This window comes from Saccopteryx leptura, chromosome 5, assembly GCF_036850995.1.
Source record: "Saccopteryx leptura isolate mSacLep1 chromosome 5, mSacLep1_pri_phased_curated, whole genome shotgun sequence".
Taxonomy (NCBI): Eukaryota; Metazoa; Chordata; class Mammalia; order Chiroptera; family Emballonuridae; genus Saccopteryx; species Saccopteryx leptura.
Window position 1 is genome coordinate 212,433,500 of NC_089507.1, and position 19,673 is coordinate 212,453,172.

The window sequence follows — 19,673 nt, forward strand, 5'->3', positions numbered from 1 at the left end:
CCAGTATCTCACTTTAGGCTATGTTCCAGCGGGTGCAGGGACTGTGCCTGTTTTGCCAATGTAGAGCGTCATGGGTAAGAGTGAGGATTCTGTAGTCGGGCCTGGATTCAAAGCTGTGCGCCCTCTTGCTTGGACAAGTTATCTATCTTCTGTGTCTCAGTTTCCACATTTGTAACGAGTAATCTACCTTTTAAGATGTGTGGTGAGGGTCAACGGAGACAATCCTGTAAAGCATTAAGTGCATTTCTGGTGCTCAGTAAGGGCAGAAGGATCATCGGTTAAAATTGCTATATTTGCTGTCTGGCTTGTAATAGGCGCCCAATATGTGGGTAGTTTTTTGTTTTTGTTTTGAATGGACAAGGCCATAAAGCAGGTTAAGACTTAGGCTCCTTGCTCCTTCCCCACCCCTCCCTCTCCATGTCCCCAGAACTCATGTTATAAACACACCTGTAAAACATTAGCTTAATTTAAAGACAGCTTTAGCATAAAGAAACCTGAAGGGTACACAGGAAAGTAATAAAGTGGTTGGCCAGAGTGGGGTGGCAGTTATGTCGATGGAGAAAACGGGAGTGAGACTTTTCACAGTATGACTTGATATATGTGTGTTAATCTTGAACCATTTCAGTATTACTTGTATCATTAAAAGGACAGAGTAAAGTAAAGACCAGGTGGTTTGTGTGGAGGTTTACAGATGAAAAAGCAGTTCTGGGTGAGCAATTTTTTCCTGGACGTTGGGATAAGCGTAGATGAGCAACTTTTTTCCACTGGCATTCTTCTCTATCTGCCTTGGGAAGGTCCTAGAAATATACTTGCTTTATCCTTCTTTAAGCCAAAGTACCTTACTGAGCTGGGCATTTGGGACAGGCAGAAGGCAACTAACTGACCTCCACTGATCAGATACTTTGGCTCAGGCTTTGTGCAAGATATACAATGTCTTTCTTTGATCCTCAGTCTTTTTAAATTTGGTGTCAGGATTCATCCCTTAACACAGATGAGAAAACTAAGGCACAGAAAGGTTAGATAATTTGCTACTAAACACTATCTTGATAATCCTTTCTGTTCTGAGGGCAGTAGGGAGCCACAGGGGTTTTTTATGAATGAAGCAATTTAGGACACTTAGTTTGTTTTCAGTGTTGGATGACTTGGATGACTTGGACTGGGAGGAGACCGGAGAGGCTCACCAGATAGAAGGCTGCTGGAATATTGGGTTAGGCTGGTTATTGTGATTGGTAGCTGTATACAGGTGTTGGGGCGACATCAGAGGTGGAGATGGAGCCACTGTCCCAAAACTATAGTGAGGATAAAGTGGGGACCTTCATCTTTCAGATGTGTCCTTTCTTGGTAACTTTCCTTGATTTCTTCTTCTTTGCCACACCTCCCACCTCCTCTCTCCTCCACATTGCAGAATAAGTTCCTCACAGGTATTTCTAAAGCACAGTAAGTATATTCATTATGGTATGTGGTATGCTGGGACAGACCAGGTTTTTAAAAATTTTTTTTAAATTGTGGTTAAAAACATAACATTTACCATCTTAGCCATTTTTAAGAGTACAGCTAAGTAGTGTTAAATATATTCACATTGTTGTGAAACAGATTTCCAGAATTTTTTCATTTGCAAATCTGAAACTCTATACTTACTAAACAACTCCCTCTCCCCTGCCTGCAGCCTCTGGTAACTACCATTGACTTTCTGTTTCAGTGAATTTGATTATTTTATTTCGATTATTTTAGATATCTCAACAAGTGGAATCATTCACTTAGAACAGTGGTTCTCAACCTTTCTAATGCCGTGACCCCGCAATACAGTTCCTCATGTTGCGGTGACCCCAAACCAAAAAATAATTTTGGTGGCTACTTCATAACTGTAATTTTGCTACAGTTATGATTCGGAATGTAAATACCTGATACGCATTATGTATTTTCCGATGGCTTTAGGCGACCCCGCTGGGGTCGCGACCCACAGGTTGAGAACCGCTGACTTAGAATAATGTTCTCAAGGTTCATCTGTGTAGTAGCATATGACAGAAAATCTTTGGAAAAGACCAGATTTTCAAGATGAACTTGGATTGAACCCTAGTTCTGTCACTAGTGACCTACATTATGTTATTTCATCTGATTCCTTATTTATAAAATGGCTATAATATCTACCCTATAGTGTTGTTAGGAGGATTAAGTGAAATATGTCTAAAAGGCTTGGCAAGTGTATGGCACATAATAGATGTTCACTAAATATATAGTTACTGTTAGAGTGCAGCTGTTAGACTGGGCTTCCTGAGAGACTTTTCTTTTTCTTTGTATCTGCAGAGGCTGATGCAGCACCAGGCACTTGATAGGTACTCAGGTTTTAGTAAATTGTTTGGATTGAAATAATGTATATAAGGGCCCAGGCTTCCTCCTCCTCGGTCCTGTTCTGTCTGTACTGCCAAACAGTCGTGGCTTTAAAGAACTCTAGGATCAGGCCCTGGCCGGTTGGCTTAGTGGTAGAACGTTGGCCTGGCGTATGGAAGTCCTGGGTTCGATTCCAGGCCAGGGCACACTGGAGAGGCGCCCAACTGCTTCTCCACCCCTCCCCCTCTCCTTCCTCTCTGTCTTTCTCTTCCCCTCCCGCAGCCTAGGCACCATTGGAGCAAAGATGGCCCGGGGCGCTGGGGATGGCTCCTTGGCCACTGCCTCAGGCGCTGGAGTAGCTCTGGTCACAGCAGAGCAATGCCCCAGAGGGGCGGAGCATCGCCCCCTGGTGGGCAGAACGCGCCCCCTGGTGGGCGTGCCAGGTGGATCCCGGTCGGGCGCATGCGGGAGTCTGTCTGACTGTCTCTCCCCGTTTCCAGCTTCAGAAAAATACAAAAAAAAAAAAAGAACTCTAGGATCAGTCTGACCAGGCGGTGGCGCAGTGGATAGAGCGTCGGACTGGGATGCGGAGGACCCAGGTTCGAGACCCCAATGTCGCCAGCTTGAGTGCGGGCTCATCTGGTTTGAGCAAGGCTCACCAGCTTGAGCCCAAGGTCATTGACTCGAGCAAGGGGTTATTCGGTCTGCTGTAGCCCCACAGTCAAGGCACATATGAGAAAGCAATCAATGAACAACTAAGTGCCACATGAAAAACTGATGATTGATGCTTCTCATCTCTCTGCATTCCAGTCTGTCTGTCCCTATCTATCCCTCTCTCTGACTCTCGGTCTGTCTCTGAGAGAAAAAAAACCTAAAAAAAAAAAAAAAAGAACTCTAGGATCAAACTACTTAGGTTTGAATCACAGCTCTGGTACATGCTTGCTATGTATCTCTGGGCAAGTTAATTAATTTCTTTATGTCTCAGTTTGTTCATTGGTAAAATAGGGATGATCATGGGACTAAATTCTTAAGGTTAGGAACAAGTGAGTGCAGCACCTAGAATAGTGTCTGAAACATAGTAAACATGCTATAAAGGCTAGTGAGTTACTGTCTTTAATCAATACTCTATATTCTGATGGATCCTAAATTTTTACTTCCATCCTGATTTCTCCCTTTTACTTCACATAGGTATAGCCAAATACCTTCTCAATAGATATCTTCAGTTGGCTATCTACTGAACATTTCAGACTTAATAAGTAAAAAATAATATTCCTGATTCCTCTTCCACCAGACCTGAACTTCCCCAAGTCTTGCCCATTTTCCTGAATGGAACTTAAGAGCAGTATGGCCACATTGTTTAGAATGGGCCTGTCCTACTTAGATGTTAGCGGGCCTTATTTCCATCTCCCTTTCTGTTTGTCCTCTGTCCAGGTAATAAAATGTACTGGTATGACGCTTGAACATTTACAGAGCCCGTTCATACTTGTCAGCACATTTGATCCTTAAAGTAAATCAGATCTTGTTTGTCCTTTGCTTAAAACCCTCCAGTGCCGTCCGCTGAAGTTAGACTCGAGTCCAGATTTCTTATCACGGCTGTACAAGACCCTGCGTGGTCAGCAGGAATTGACGGAGAGGATAGACGAAGCAAACCCTACGCTCTAGGGCAGAGTAACTAATACAAGTTACGACCCACCACCCTAGAGATGCTGCATCAGATACTCCTGGGTTATGACATCCTAGTTCTGTTTTCCAAATGCCAGTCATTGCTTCCTTGGTGATTATTGGCATATTGAAGTTCTTGTTTTCCTGAGTATTACTTCATACTTCTTCTTTAGATGGACTCCTCCCTTTAAAAGTTTAGTTAGGTACTACTGGTTTTAACTTTATTCTAATAAGCATTAGTATTTGTGAGACCTTAAGGGTTTAAGTCAGAGTCTTCCCTTGCCTAGCAAGGGTAATTTGATACTGGAAAGCCCCTGGATAGGATAAATTCTCATAAATTAAAAATATAAATACCATTAATATCAAGAGGAAGTTTTTGTATTCACAGACCATAAAACTCACTCCTAATTATATTGAAACAAGACATCCCATAAAAGTAGACACAAGTATTCCCATTTGTTATCAGAATAACCTGACGGTATTTAATCTTTATTAATTATCCCTTAGGATGGCTCTTTCCTTGCACTTAATGTGATCTTCTGAGGCATTAGACCAGGGGTCCCCAAACTACGGCCCCCTGAGGCCATTTATCCAGCCCACGCCGCACTTCCGGAAGGGGCACCTCTTTCATTGGTGGTCAGTGAGAGGAGCATAGTTCCCATTGAAATACTGGTCAGTTTGTTGATTTAAATTTACTTGTTCTTGGCCCTGGCCGGTTGGCTCAGTGGTAGAGCGTCAGCCTGGCGTGCAGGAGTCCCGGGTTCGATTCCCGGCCAGGGCACACAGGAGAAATGCCCATCTGCTCTACTCCTCCCCCTCTCCTTCCTCTCTGTCTCTCTCTTCCCCTCCCGCAGCCGGGGCTCCATTGGAGCAAGGTTGGCCCGGACGCTGAGGATGGCTCTGTGGCCTCTGCCTCAGGTGCTAGAATGGCTCTGGTTGCAACAGAGCAACCCCCCAGATGGGCAGAGCATCACCCCCTGGTGGGCATGCCGGGTGGATCTCGGTCGGGCGCATGCGGGAGTCTGTCTGACTGCCTCCCTGTTTCCAGCTTTGGAAAAATAAATTTACTTGTTCTTTATTTTAAATATTGTATTTATATTTGTTCCCGTTTTGTTTTTTTACTTTAAAATAAGATATGTGCAGTGTGCATAGGGATTTCTTCTTAGTTTTTTTTATAGTCTGTCCCTCCAACGGTTTGAGGGACAGTGAACTGGCCCCCTGTGTAAAAAGTTTGGGGACCCCTGCATTAGACTATCTTACACTCAACTAACCAAGACATACGTTGATATCTGTGGAATTTAGCCTTTAATTATTTAAAAGAAAAGCACAGTAAAGACAAAATAAGTCAATAAAAACTGGAAATGCCACCTTCACTAAACAGGTTGATAGCTTTGGCAGCGTGCTATAAGAGATTATCACCGGTATAAACTGTTAAACCACAAGTACTCCAAGAGAAAAACCATGCGACACCTGCCAACAACTCAGGCTCGGAAGGTGGCTGGACGGTGGCTCCTTCATCACAGTACTCAGCTGTTCACAAAGAAAACAAAATCCAAATGATTATTTTAAAATGAGAGTAAATGCTTTGTAAGACAATGTAGAGCTAGTGGAAGAAGTTCCTTGTGAAGTTGAACGGCTGGAATATGCCTGGAAGGACTTCTCGGTAACGTGAGCCGGGCAACAGCAGCAGTGCCTGCCCCACTCCGCACCCCAGCTCCCGTGCTCCTGGGACAGCCGCTGTCCACACTGGAGCTGTTCTTTAGCAGGGAGGGGTACGTGGAACAGGAGTCACTATTTCTAACTTGCTTATAAGGCTGTTTGCTGACTGACTTTCAGACATTTTCTTCCTCTTGTAGAAGATTAGAATTCAGTCACCTGTGCCAAGTATTTTGTGTACGTCATTCTCTTACTGTAGTTTTGAATGTTGGTGTTAAGTATTTATATTATGTGGTGATGATACGATTATTTACAGCAGAGCTTAGAGTATTCAACAATTATATTTGTGTTGTACAATTGTTGTTTTTCTTAGATTTAAAAGCAACCCCTTCCCTGCTATTTTTTAAATTGGGATATAAATATACATAGAAACGGTAGAATTCACCCTTTTTTAGTGTATAGGTCTGTATATGTTTTGATAAATGCGTGCAGTCCTGTGACCACCACTACAATTAGGATATAGGATATAGAAAATTCTCTCGTAGTACTCCTCCTTACCCACCCCCACCCTCTGGCAGCTGCTCTGTCCTATTTTATGCCCTTTTGCACACTGTCATAGAAATGGAATCATACTCTTCTGTAGTCTTTTGAATCTGGCCTTTTTAATTAGAATAGTCATCTTTTTAAAATTTGCTTTGTTTTTTGTGTTCTTATCATTTCTTCCCCAGTTCTAAACCTTCTCTCCCTCTCTTTTTAAAAGATGTTTTACTTAGAACTCTCCATCCTCTGCTCCAGTTTGGGCTAGTTACTTGTTCAGACAGCTAACCATCTGAATTCCGGGCATTTCCCATCACCACATTCAGAGCACTTGATTCTTCTCATGTCCTAGATCCTTTTTCCTGACTCCTACCTTTCTGTTCCTTGGGAAACACATTCTCTAGTAACCTCCTAAGGAAGAGTACATGGGAGGCAACTATTTTTTTTAGAGCTTATATGTCTGAAAAGGTTTTTTATACTTGTTTATTTAGTTTAGCTGGGTATAGATTCTGAATTGAAAGTATTGTCCCTTAAATTTTTAATGGTGCTATTCCATTGTATTTAAGCATTCAGGATAACTTTAGGACAGTGTTTTTCAACTGCCGGTCCGCCAGAAATTTCAAGCCCGTCCACAAAAGAGTTAACCACCCTGAGGTTATATGAAGATTATAAACCCAATGATCTTAGTTGAATTCACTTATACTTAGGGTGATTTATGCCTTAGCAGTTGCCAAAATAATTCTCCCAGTTTCACTAGTCCCGAGCATAAAAAAGGTTGAAAACCACTGCTTTAGAAGATTCTGTTTTGATTCCCAGCCTTTTTTTTTTTTTATTTTTTGTATTTTTCTGAAGTTGGAAATGGGGAGGCAGTCAGACAGACTCCCGCATGCGCCCGACCTGGATCCACCCGGCATGCCCACCAGGGGGCGGTGCTCTGTTGCAACCAGAGCCATTCTAGCGCCTGAGGCGGAGGCCATAGAGCCATCCTCAGTGCCCAGGCCAACTTTGCTCCAATGGAGCCCTGGCTGCGGGAGGGGAAGAGAGAGACAGAGAGGAAGGAGAGGGGGAGGGGTGGAGAAGCAGATGGGCGCTTCTCCTGTGTGCCCTGGCCGGGAATCGAACCCTGGACTCCTGCACGGCAGGCCGACGCTCTACCACTGAGCCAGCCGGCCACAGCGATTCCCAGTCTTTTATATATGTCCTGTCTGTCCCCCCTGCACCCAGTTCCTGAAAGCTTTTTAGGTTCATAGCTCCCCTCCTCCTCCCCCTTCCCCCTTTCCCCCTTTCCCCCTTTGTCTCCCTCCCCGTTTTCCTTTCTCCATCTCTCCCCCTCCCTCTCCCCTATATTCTGAAATTTAACTATGATATATTAATATAAATACATTGATGAAAGTCTTTTATTAATTGTGTCTAACACACTGTGTAGATACACATTAAAATAAATACCAACTATGAAACGTCATGTCTACCACTTAACATTAACTCCCTCTGCAGAATAATTGCACTGAATTTTTTCTATGGTCATCCTATTTTTAAAACACATTTTCTCTCCTATGAAGTTCTACTTTGCTTTGGAGAGCTTCATGGAATAGGTGGAACTTTGAGTTGGTTCTGAAGAATAATTAGAATTTGAACAGAGTAGCAGAGAGATTCCCGGCACTAAGACCACCACTGAGAAAGTCCTCAGGGCCGACCATTAGAAGACAGGGAAAGTGAAATAAATACTTGGATGGGAGACGACTGAGAGAGAAGTGTAGGTAGGTGGGGAATCAGGTGGGGACGGTATCGTAATTGACATTTATTTAGCTCCCATAATGTGCCACTGTGCAGGCTTTTATTTAAAGCTTATTGTTAAATAGCTTATCTACAAAAAGCAATAGTAATACCACAATATTATCATAATAACCATGTACCTACCACCAAACTTAAGGCACTACCAATACAGTTAATGCCCATTTCACGCCCACTAGAGGTAGTGATGTATTTTGAATAAATAGCATATGCACGTGTCCCTTGCAAAGAGCCCAGAGCACCCCTGCTGGCACCCTCCAGGTCTACTTCCAGGGGCAGCTGTGGGTACTAATTTCTTGTGTGGCCTCTAGACACATTCTCAGCTTAGAAAAACAAATGTGTCTGTGTCTTTTGCCTTACACAGGTATTATACTTACATACACTGTTACACATCTGGCTGTTTTTACTTAAAATGTATCTTAGAGATCCTTGCATAATCAGTACATAAAGATTTTTTTCAAGCAATTGAAAAACTTTTTGTGTTGAAATACTACATACAAATACAAATGCATAAAAATAAATGTACAATTCAATGCACAATAATAAAAGCACATCAGCTGGCAACCACCAGATCAGCTCTGTACCCCCGACCAGCCACTCGACTCTTCCTTCTCTCTAGATGAAATTACAAGCCTGACTTCTAACAGTGCATTTAGCTGGGCCAGTTTTTATACTTCGTGTAAATAAAATCAAACAATACTCAGTGAGTTGGCCGCCTTTCAGTCAACGTTAGGTTCATCTGTCATGATGGTAAAGCTGCATTTTCTGTATGGATGTTCTACTGTGTTAACAAACCACAATTCTATTTTTGATGAGTATTTGGGAGTTTTCTAGTTTGGGGCTATTATGAATGATGCTTACAAGAACATTCTTGTATATGTCTCAGTGTGTATATGCACAATTTCTGTTGGGTGTATACTTAGAATTGCTGGGTTATAGGATATGCATAGATAGATTCAGCATCAGTAGCCATTACAGAACAGTTTCCCAAGTGGTTGTACTGATTTACACTCCCACCAGCCGTGTATGAGTTCCTATTCCATGTTCTTGCTAACCCATAGTGTTGCCAGTCTTTTAACATGAACCATTCTAATGTGTGTGCAGTGGTCTCATGATCTTAATTTGTGATTCCCCAGTGGCTAACGAGGTTAAGCACCTTTCCAGATGTTTGTTTTTTGTTTTTTACAGAGACAGTGAGTCAGAGAGAGGGATAGACAGGGACAGACAGACAGGAACGGAGAGAGATGAGAAGCATCAATCATTAGTTTTTCATTGCGCGTTGCAACACCTTAGTTGTTCATTGATTGCTTTCTCATATGTGCCTTGACCACGGGCCTTCAGCAGACCGAGTAACCCCTTGCTGGAGCCAGCGACCTTGGGTTCAAGCTGGTGGACTTTTTTTGTTTAAACCAGATGAGCGTGTGCTCAAGCTGGCGACCTCGGGGTCTCGAACCTGGGTCCTCTGCATCCCAGTCCAACGCTCTATCCACTATATCCACTACGCCACCGCCTGGTCAGGCCCTTTCCAGATATTTATTGGACATTTGGACACTCTCTTTGGTGGGTTGCCTGTTTAAATCTTTTGCATGTCTTTCTGTTGTTTTGGGTTTTTTAGTTGACTTGAAGTTTTGCAGTTATTTTCTCTCATTTGGTGGCGTGCCTTTTCAGTGTCTAAAAAGCTCTTTTAATGAACAGAAGTGCTTAATTTTAGTACAATTCGTGGCATCACTATTTTCCTTATGTTAGTGCATTTTGTATTAAGAATTATTGCCTAGCTTGAGGTTGTTTAGAAACACTATTGTTTTATCTTTTATATTTAAATATGCAGTCTATTTGGAATTGATTTTGGGATGTGGGTGAGGTTTTCCATATAGATATCCAGTTTGACCCAATATTAATTAATTAATTAATTTTTTGAGAGAGAGAGACAGAGACAGGAAGGGAGAGAGATGAGAAGCATCAACTTGTAGTTGTGGTACCTCAGTTGTTCATTGATTGATTTTCATATGTGCCATAAGGCTGGGGGCTCCAGCTGAGCCAGTGACCCCTTGCTCAAGCCAGTGACCTTTGAGCTCAAGCCAGTGACGATGGTGTCATGTCTATGATCCCATGCTCAGGCCAGCGACACTCTGTCTACTGCACCACCTCTGGTCAGGCGCAAAAAGCACGTTTTAGAGGAAGAACATGTGCACAGGGACATAGGGAATACCATGTTTACCATGTATAAGACGCACCCTTTCCCGAAAAATTTGGGGTCTAAAACTGGGTGTGTCTTACACAGTGGTTGTAGTTTTCTTTACTTGCTTTTCCTACTTTTCCACGCTTGTTTTTGCACTCACTGTTGAAGACAGTGACTCATCATCAGACACAGATGAGGACAAGCTAATGGATGGCAGTTTTGACAGTGATGAGGAGTTGTATGAATTTTATGATGAATAAAACTTGAGTTCAATAACTTTATGTAATACATTTTTTCCCCCAAATTTCGGCCCCCAAGTTCAGGTGCGTCTTATACCTGGGGGAGTACAGTGTGTGTCTTGGAGTGTAGAGTGTGCATTGGGCAGAAATGAGGCTAGAAAGGAAAGTGGTTGATAGAAAATAAAGGGTGTTGTATCACGAGGCAAGGAGTTGACTTTTAGCTTGCTGGCTGCTTGGGTGCTTTGGAAGGTTTCTAGAAAGAGGCCTTTGAATGCTCAGTCCTGGATGGATAGGGGAGGCAGCCGCTCTCCTCTGCCCTGTATGCTAGTGCCCTTGTGCCTCGGTATCTGTGGGCGATTGGTCCAGGAGCCCTGCAGATAACAACGTCTGCAGATGCTCAAGTCCGTTGGAGAAAATGTAAGAGAACAATGCCTACAGTCACATCCATGGGGTTCCCAGCCACAGTTCAAAAATACTGTTTTCAATCCACAGTTGGTTGACTGTGGATGTGACACCTGGAGATACGGAGGGGTATGTTTACTGAAAAAGTCTGTGTACAGGTGGCCCCATGCTGTTCAAGGTCAGCTAGTTCTTTCCTCACCAGTAAAATGTTTCTCTCCTTTTTTTTACTTTTTTTTTTTTTTGATTCACAGTTCACGGAAACTTTTTTGGCTGAGAGGGACAAACAGTCCAAATGGAGTGGAATTCCTCAGCTGCTCCTTAAGCTGTATGCAACCAGCCATCTTCACAGTGACTTCGTTGAGTGCCAAAACATCCTCAAGGTAATTCTTCGGGCCTCAGAGGGGCTGCATTCAGGCCCTCTCAGTGGCATAAGATGTCTGCTTTTTTTTTTTAATCTCTCTTTCAGTCTGCTTTTTAAAATAGCCTGTTTTATTTTCATAAGCTGTAAAAAATCTGGGAAGTTCAGAAAAACTGCAAAGAAGAAAATAAAAGTCACTCAAAAAGAAAATCAAAACCCCACTACCCAGAGGTAATCACCATTGAGTTCCCTGTATATGCTTCTCGGCTTTGTTTGCTGCCAATGCTTACCAAATTTGGGAGGTCAACACTGCCCTGGGATTGAGATGGCATTTTTTTTTCAGTAGAGTTTAAAAGATCCCATATTGCTGAAGGTTCATGGCAGTGGTTGTTTATAATTACAACTAACATAAGAAGACTGGAAGGACTGACTGGGCTTGGTGGTTGGGGTAGGGATGGAAAGAATGTAGAGAAATACGCTAAGGCAGTTCTCGAACTTCAGTGTGTGTCAGAATCACCTTGAAGGCTTGGGGACCCTGGCTGGTTGGCTTAGTGGATAGAGCATTGGCCTGGTGAGCAGATGTCCCAGGTTGGATCCCCAGGCAGGGCACATATGGGAAGCGACCATCTGCTTCTTTTCCCCTCCCTCTCCCCCTTCTCTGTCTCTTCCCCTCTTGTTTAAGTGTTGTTCCCAGGCACTGAGGACAGCTTGGTTGATTCAGCATTGGTCCCAGATGGGGGTTGCCAGGTGGATCCTGGTCAGGGTGCATGTGGAAGCCTGTCTCTGTCTCCCCTTTTCTCACTTAAAAAAAGACAAAAACAGAATGCTGGGCTCCCACTTCCAGATTTTCTGATTTAGGAGGTCTGGGGTTACCATATCTAAACTTCAGCCCCAAAAGCAAGGGAAATAAAGGCAAAAATAAATGACTGGGACTCTATCAAACTAAAAAGTTTCTGTAAAGCAAAAGAACCAACAACAAAACAAAAAGACAACCAACTGAATAGGAGATGATATTTATAAATGACAACTCTGACAAGGGATTAATATCCAAAAAATATAAAGAACTCATAAAACTCAATACCAAACAATCCAATTAAAAAATGGGGAGAGGACTGGCCCTGGCCGGTTGGCTCAGTGGTAGAGCTTCGGCCCAGCGTGCAGGAGTCCCGGATTCGATTCCTGGCCAGGGCACACAGGAGAAGCATCCATCTGCTTCTCCACCCCTCCCCCTCTCCTTCCTCTCTGTCTCTCTCTTCCCCTCCCGCAGCCAAGGCTCCATTGGAGCAAAGATGGCCCGGGTGCTGGGGATGGCTCTGTGGCCTCTGCCTCAGGTGCTAGAATGGCTCTGGACGCAACAGAGCGACGCCCCAGAGGGGCAAAGCATCGCCCCCTGGTGGGCATGCCGGGTGGATCCCGGTCGGGCGCATGTGGGAGTCTGTCTGACTGCCTCCCCGTTTCCAGCTTCGGAAAAATTAAAAAAAATAAAAATAAAAAATATATATATATTTTAAAAATAAATAAATAGATAAACGGGGAGAGAACCTGAACAGACACCTCTCCCAAGAAGACATACAGATGGCCAACAGATACATGAGAAGATGTTCAACTTCACTAGCTATTAGGGTTATGCAAACCAAAACTACAATGAGATGCCTCCTCATGCCTGTTAGAATGGCTGTCATCAACAAGACAAGTAATGACCAGCGGTGGAATGGCTGTGGAGAAAGGGAACCCTCATTCACTGTGGGTGGGAATGTGAACTGGCACCGCTACTATGGAACACAGTCTGACAGTTCCGCAAAAAGATATAAATAGTTGCCATGTGACCCGAAATCCCTCTATTGGGTATGTACTCAAACACATTTATTCATAAAGATACATGCACCCATACGTTCATTGCAGCATTATTCACAGTGTCACAATGGCCAAGATATGGAGACAACCAGTGTCCTTTGACAGAGGATTGGATAAAGAATATGTGATTCATATATACTATGGAATACTAACTACTCAGCCATAAGAAAGATGAAATTCTGCCATTTGCAACAACATAGATGAACCTTGAGAATATTTTGCAAAGCAAAATAAGTCAGAAAAAGCTAAGAACTATATGATTTCACTCATGGGATATAAAACTGAAATTCATAGACAACAGCATGGGGGTTACCAGAGGGATTGGGCCGGAGGTCATGGGGGCCAGTATATGGTGACAATATGGTTTGACTTTGGGTGGTGGGCACACAGTGCAATATGTACACAGATCATGTGTCATTGAAATGAACACTTGAAACTTACATGATCCTATTAATGACACCCCAATAAATTTTTTAAAAAAGATGCTTTGGGCTGCATCTACTATGAGGATGAAGACCATTCTTAGCCACCACACTTAGCATTTCAGAAAATGTGGTGGATACCACCTGAAGGGACAGTTATTGTGAAGGACCCTAGAGTCACCCTGTGAAGGGACTTCAGTTATATCAACGTTGGACTCAGTTTCCTTGGAAAGAGAAAGAGGCTCTCGGTTGATAAGTGGAGGGGAGATAGAAAGTGGCTGGCTACCATTTGCACCATGTGTAGTCCTGGATAGAACCTGGTCAAGGCCGTGACACTGGGCTTCCGTGACAAGACAAGGCTGTGCACGCTCACTTCCCGTCAGCATTGTCACTCAGAAGAATGATTCTCTTGTGGAAATCAAAAACTTCTTGGGCGACAAATACATTGAGTGAGCTCAGGTATTACTTGTTCAGTATCTCAAGCTACCAGGTGACTCCTCAGACTTAACGATATTTTAACGACGCAATAAAAGTGTATTGATTTTGGGGGAAAAACATGTTGGTATTCATGATCTCATAGGGTGATTAGGATAGAAATAAATATAGTCTCCAAGGTTGTTTAAAAACACTTTACAAAGTGATATATTTATATTATTTCATTTGATTTCTACAAAAGCTCTGAGACAGGAAGGAGAGGAGGAGAGCACGGGGGAGAATTCAGGAGCAGAGCAGAGTGAGGCCGTCTGTTTCTTATCTTGACATCTGTGTGTGACCTCAAGTTCCTCCACGCAGTCACAGATTATGGTGACGTTTGTACAGCATGGGCTAGCCACTGGAGGGGGGCGGTGAGAGACATTGGCAGGCCGGTCACCTGCCCCGAGGGCCGGGACTGAGGTGCTTGTTGACAGCCAGCAGAACCTTGTGGAAAGTGGAGAGGGGCGTTTCCTCTAAGGAAATGGGGCTGTTAACCTGAGGAAGAGAGAAGGCTGCTGGGCAGGCAGAATCCAGATGGCTTTCACGTTCTCTTTTTCTGTTGAGAAAACCCAAGACTTGACAGGAATCTGCCCCAAACCTGCGGCTGCTCTGTAAAGAGCCCCGGTTTCTTTTATCCAAGACCAGCTTCCAGTGAGCTGGGTTGCCAGCAGGAAGCCCTCCTGGTCTTATAGGTGAGAAAAATGAGACCCAGAGAGAGTAGTTCAGTCACTTGCTAATTATGTGACCCTAGGTAACTTTGCGATTTTGTTTTTTGCCTGTAAAATGAGTAAAACTATACTCACTTCATTGGATTGTTTTAAGGATTAAATGGAATAACGTATAAAAACCCAGCCCCTCGCATATAACAGGAGATCTGCAAGAGCGGGTTCTGTTCACCTGGACCGGCAACAGCAGCACTTGGGAACTTGTAAATGCACCTTCTCGGGCCCCACCCCAGACCTACTGGCACTCTGCCACTGGAGCCCAGAACCTGGGTTTAAGAAGCCCTTCAGAGGATGCTGAGGCTCGGCGGAGTTTGAGCAAACTGTTGCTCTGACCCATTGTCCATTTTCCCCGCAGGTTCCCGAGGAGACAGCATAATGAGTAGGGTCCTGGCTTCTTCCTATTCTCACCCTATTTTACCCAAAATAGTTCTGCTTCCTTCTGTAAGCACAGAGTCTGGAACCAGACTTCCTGCTTTAAATCTTGTCCCGACCGCTGTGGACACTGACAGCTTCTTTGCGCCCCAGCTCCCTTATCTGTAAACTTGGGGTGAGTCCCTGCTCTCCCTCACAGGGGTGAGGATTCAGAGGTAATACCTGACGTGCCTAGAACCTGCTATCACAATTTTTATATCATCTTTTCTGTAAGATTATTATTTCTTTCTTTAAGCTCTATTCCATATAAACAAAGGATTCTTTGGCTCCTCCAGATTTGAGAAGCTCTGCGCTGTATTTTTTTTTTTTTCGTGCACTGTATTGACCGTATTAAATCCGTGCATGTTATAAGACCCTGGGAGAATGCAAAGAGGAATCTTTCAGGTTTATTTTCAAGGAACATTTAATCCAGGGAAGAATAACATACATTTTGTTAAGGGGTACAGAGTAAAAGTGCTGAATGCCACATTGAAGTACAGATTTCTCTGGGGATTCAGAGGTGCATCAGAATACTTCTGGTTTAGGGCAATCCCACAAGACTTCCTGAAAGAAGTGACCCTTGGGCAGAGTTTTAGTTATCTATTGCTGCAGAATCAGCCACCCCAAAACTTAGTAGCTTGAAATAATAATGACCAATTATCTCACAATTTGGGGGGTTAATTGAGTAGTTCTTTTGCTTCATGTGGTGTCAGGTTGGGTATTGAATCATCTGGAAGGTCCAAAATGGCTTCACTCACGTGGCTGGTAGGCTGGTGCTGACCGTCAGCAAATCAGCTAGGGATATCGGTTCTGGCCTCAGCTCTCCTCACGGCCTCTTTTGGTGTCTGTGTTGGGCTTCTCACAGCATGGGGATTGGGTTCCAAGATCGCAAAAGCCAACTTTGCCAATCGATCTTAGGCGACAATGTCGGCTCTGCCTCGTCACACCAGCCCAGATTCATTGTGGGAGAGGATTCTATAGGGGGTCTGAGTAACAGGAAGTGTGGTCAGAGGGTTGTCTTTGTGCCCGTGGAAATTTACATTGCGACTAAACTGCAAACTGATGCTTTGTTGTCTGGTTCGTGTTAGACACAAAACCTGAATGTCTCTCTACTTCTTTTAAACTAGGAAATTTCTCCTCTTCTCTCCATGGAGGCTATGGCGTTTGTTACTGAAGAGAGGAAACTTACCCAAGAAACCACTTATCCAAATACTTATATTTTTGACTTGTTTGGAGGTGTTGATGTAAGTAGTTTATTATTTTTACTACTATTGCTACTACTTAATGGTTTGAGACATTCACTCTTGAAATGGGAGATAGGAAACACTTCTGAATATATAGCAAACATTTGAGAATTGTATTTAAAAGGTCAGTGGCACTCAGCCTGTGTTGAAGCAGCATCGCTTACTTTAGAAGAATTGATTTATTTGAATTGATAATATAACCACCTTTTTTTTTGGTAAAGCACAAGGTTAAAGGTATGTCTCCTACTTCCTCAGGGTCCTCTCCTCAGAGTCACCTGTGGTTGCTAGTTTCTTCTGTGTCCTTCCAGAGATGGGGTGTCTGTGTGTGCATGTGCATGCGCGAGCGCGCTCTGTAAGAGCCCCGCCGCCTTCACCTTAGGGTTGTATTCTCTCCACGTAGAGGTGGCATATGCTAATACAGGTACATTGCTTTGGGCCTTGCTTTTCCCATGCAATTCTCTAGCTTGGGGATAGTTTCATTTGAGTATATAAATCTGCCTCATTATTTTAAACAGCCCTATAGAATTCCCTGGTATAATTGTACCATTATTTATTTAAGTTGATGGGCAGAGTTTTCTCACACCTTTCCTGTTACAAACTAAGATTGTAATAAAGGTTTTAGAACACACTTTTGTGTACATGTGAATATGTACCTTTGGGATCAAAACATGTGTCTTACTATTTATAAACTTGTCAGTTTACATAAGAGTTTTTTTTCAACTCACATCCTCAGTGATAAAGTCTGAGAGTGGCTGTTTGTCCACACCATCACCAGCACAGTATGTGTGTGTGTTTTATGGACTTTGTTATGAAAGTATAGATTGCATACAGAAAACACACCAGTAATAACCACAAAGTAAGTTTGCTTCTGTCGCTGCCACTCACATCACAGAATAGGACATACTGGCACCCAGTAGCCTCCTTCACCGAACATTGTATTTTAAGTATTTTAAATACTTACTAAGCAGATATGAGAAAAATGGTATTTCTTCATAGAACTTTTACGGCTTTACTGAGATATAATTCACATACGATATAGTTCACTGATTTAAAGGTGTATGATTTAGTGGTTTTTAGTATATTCATAGGTGTGTGCAACCATCACCACAGTCAATTTTAGAACATTTTTATCACCCCAAAAGGAAATTCCGTATGTTTTGGCTGTTACTCCCTCGTCCTAGGCAACTATTACTGTGTTTCTGTCTATAGAGATTTCTGTTCTGGATGTTTTATATGAATGGAATCATGTAGTATGTGGCATTTGTTACAGGCTTTGTCACTTGGCTCAGTGTTTCCCGGATTGCGCCATGTGGTAGCATGAGCCCTCATTCCTTTCTATGGCCGAATACTGGTTTATTGTTTGGATACACTACATTTTGTATATCATTCTTCAGTGACGGACATTTAAGTTGTCTTCTACTTTTACAGCTATAGGAATAAGGGTGCTGTTAACATTTGCGTACAGGTTTCTGTGTAGACAGATTTTCGTTAATTGGGTATATACTTGGCAGTGGGATTAGTGGGTCATAGGGTCACTGTGATAGTTAGCCTCTTGGGAACTGGCAGATTGCTTTTCAGCGCAGCGGCCCTGGCCCACCGGCAGTGAGAGGGTTCCCGTTTTCCCACTTCCTCATCAAGACTTGTGTGTGTGTGAACATAGCATCATCCTTGTAGGTGGGAAGTGGCATCTTGTGGTTTAAATTTGCATTGGCTAATGGCATTCAGCCTCTTTTTATTGCTTATCTACCATTTGTGTATCTTCCTTGGAAAAATGTCTGTCTCCCTTTCTCATTTTTTAATTGGGTTGTCTTTTTATTATAAGTTTTAAGAGTTCTTTTTTTTTTAATCTATTTATTTATTTATTTATTTTTACAGGGACAGAGAGAGAGTCAGATAGAGGGATAGATAGGGACAGACAGACAGGAAGGAAGAGAGATGAGAAGCATCAGTCATCAGTTTTTCGTTGCGACGCCTTAGTTGTTCATTGATTGCTTTCTCATATGTGCCTTGACCGCAGGCCTTCAGCAGACCGAGTAACCCCTTGCTCGAGCCAGTGACCTTGGGTCCAAGCTGGTGAGCTTTTTGCTCAAGCCAGCTGAACCTGCGCTCAAGCTGGCAACCTTGGGGTCTCGAACCTGGGTCCTTCTGCATCCCAGTCCAACGCTCAATTCACTGCGCCACCGCCTGGTCAGGCTTAAGAGTTCTTTATACAGTATATTCTCTTCATAGTTTTTAAAATTTGTATTCTTCTGTGGGTGAGATTGAACACCTTCCCAAGTGGTTTCAGTTGTTTCTTTTCTGCCAGTTGTCTGCCAGGGGCTTTTGCATCCTTTCTGTTTGCTTCTGAGGCCTTCCTCTGACTGGTTTCCTACCTTAGTTCTCTCGGGCCGCGTGGCCAGTGTTCTGGACTGGGCAGCTTAGACACGAGAGCTTCGTTCCTCACACTTCCGGAGATGGGGCAGTACGGGATCACGCCCTGGCTGGGTCGGGGTCGGGTGGAGGTGCTCTTCCAGGTGGCTGACTCCCAGCTTTTCCCTGTTTCCTCGCATGGGAGGGGCTAGGGATCTCTCTGGACCTCGTTTATAAGGCAGAATCCCTTTTGTGAGGTTGCTGCCCTCATGACCTAGTCACCCCCGAGGCCCTACCCCTAATGCCATCACAGTAGGCACTAGTGTTTAACGTGGACTTTGGGTGGTCACGAACATTCAGATAATAGCAGTTTGTAACTACGGTACTCTTACTTTTTAGAGGTCCTTGTCTTATGTGTTGTATTTTTTTTCTTAGTTGGAGAATTGAATTTTGACTTTGTTTATGGCACTTTTGAATGTAGGAAGGTTTGTTTTTTATGGTTTTTTTTAATATAGAAAGGTTTACTTTTTAGGTTGTCAGATTGATCAATCTTTTCCTCTTATGGCTTCAGAATTTGGTTATTGCTTTTCCCACTGTTGGATTACAAACTTGTCTATGTTTCCTTCTGATATTTTAAAGTTTTTACGATACATGTTTAAATTTTTGCACCATTCCAAATTGATGTTGCTGTAATGAGTGAGGGGCGTGTCCTTCCACCTACCACTCCGACGGAGCATGAGGGAGGCTCTCGGCGTGGTGGTTATTCTGGGTTTTGATCTGGGTGTGAGTGTACAGGAATTATGTTCACAGTGTTAAAACTGCATCTGAACACTTCAGGTCTCTACTCTTGGCTCTATCTTGTTATACTTCAATTTTTAAGGAGTTTTCTTTCCTTAGTGATGCCATTTTCTACAAAAGTAAATATGAATTTTTATTTTTTTTTAGAAAATTTTTTATTGATTTGAGGGGGGAGGGGAAAGAGGGAAGGAGAGAAGCATCAAGTCGTTGTTCCACTTAATTCCATTTTGTTGTGCATCCATTG

The 19,673-nt window shown here is 43.2% G+C and overlaps 1 protein-coding gene across 2 annotated transcripts in view; it reads left to right on the forward strand.

Moving 5' to 3' along the window:
* TRPC4AP (transient receptor potential cation channel subfamily C member 4 associated protein) overlaps positions 1-19,673 on the forward strand; it is a 57,584-nt gene that overhangs the window by 776 nt on the left and 37,135 nt on the right. For both annotated transcript variants that reach the window (XM_066384011.1, XM_066384010.1), the window contains exons 2-3: positions 11,046-11,174; positions 16,166-16,282. In XM_066384011.1, the coding sequence (XP_066240108.1) occupies positions 11,046-11,174; positions 16,166-16,282 (246 nt within the window). The remainder of the gene's footprint in view (positions 1-11,045; positions 11,175-16,165; positions 16,283-19,673) is intronic.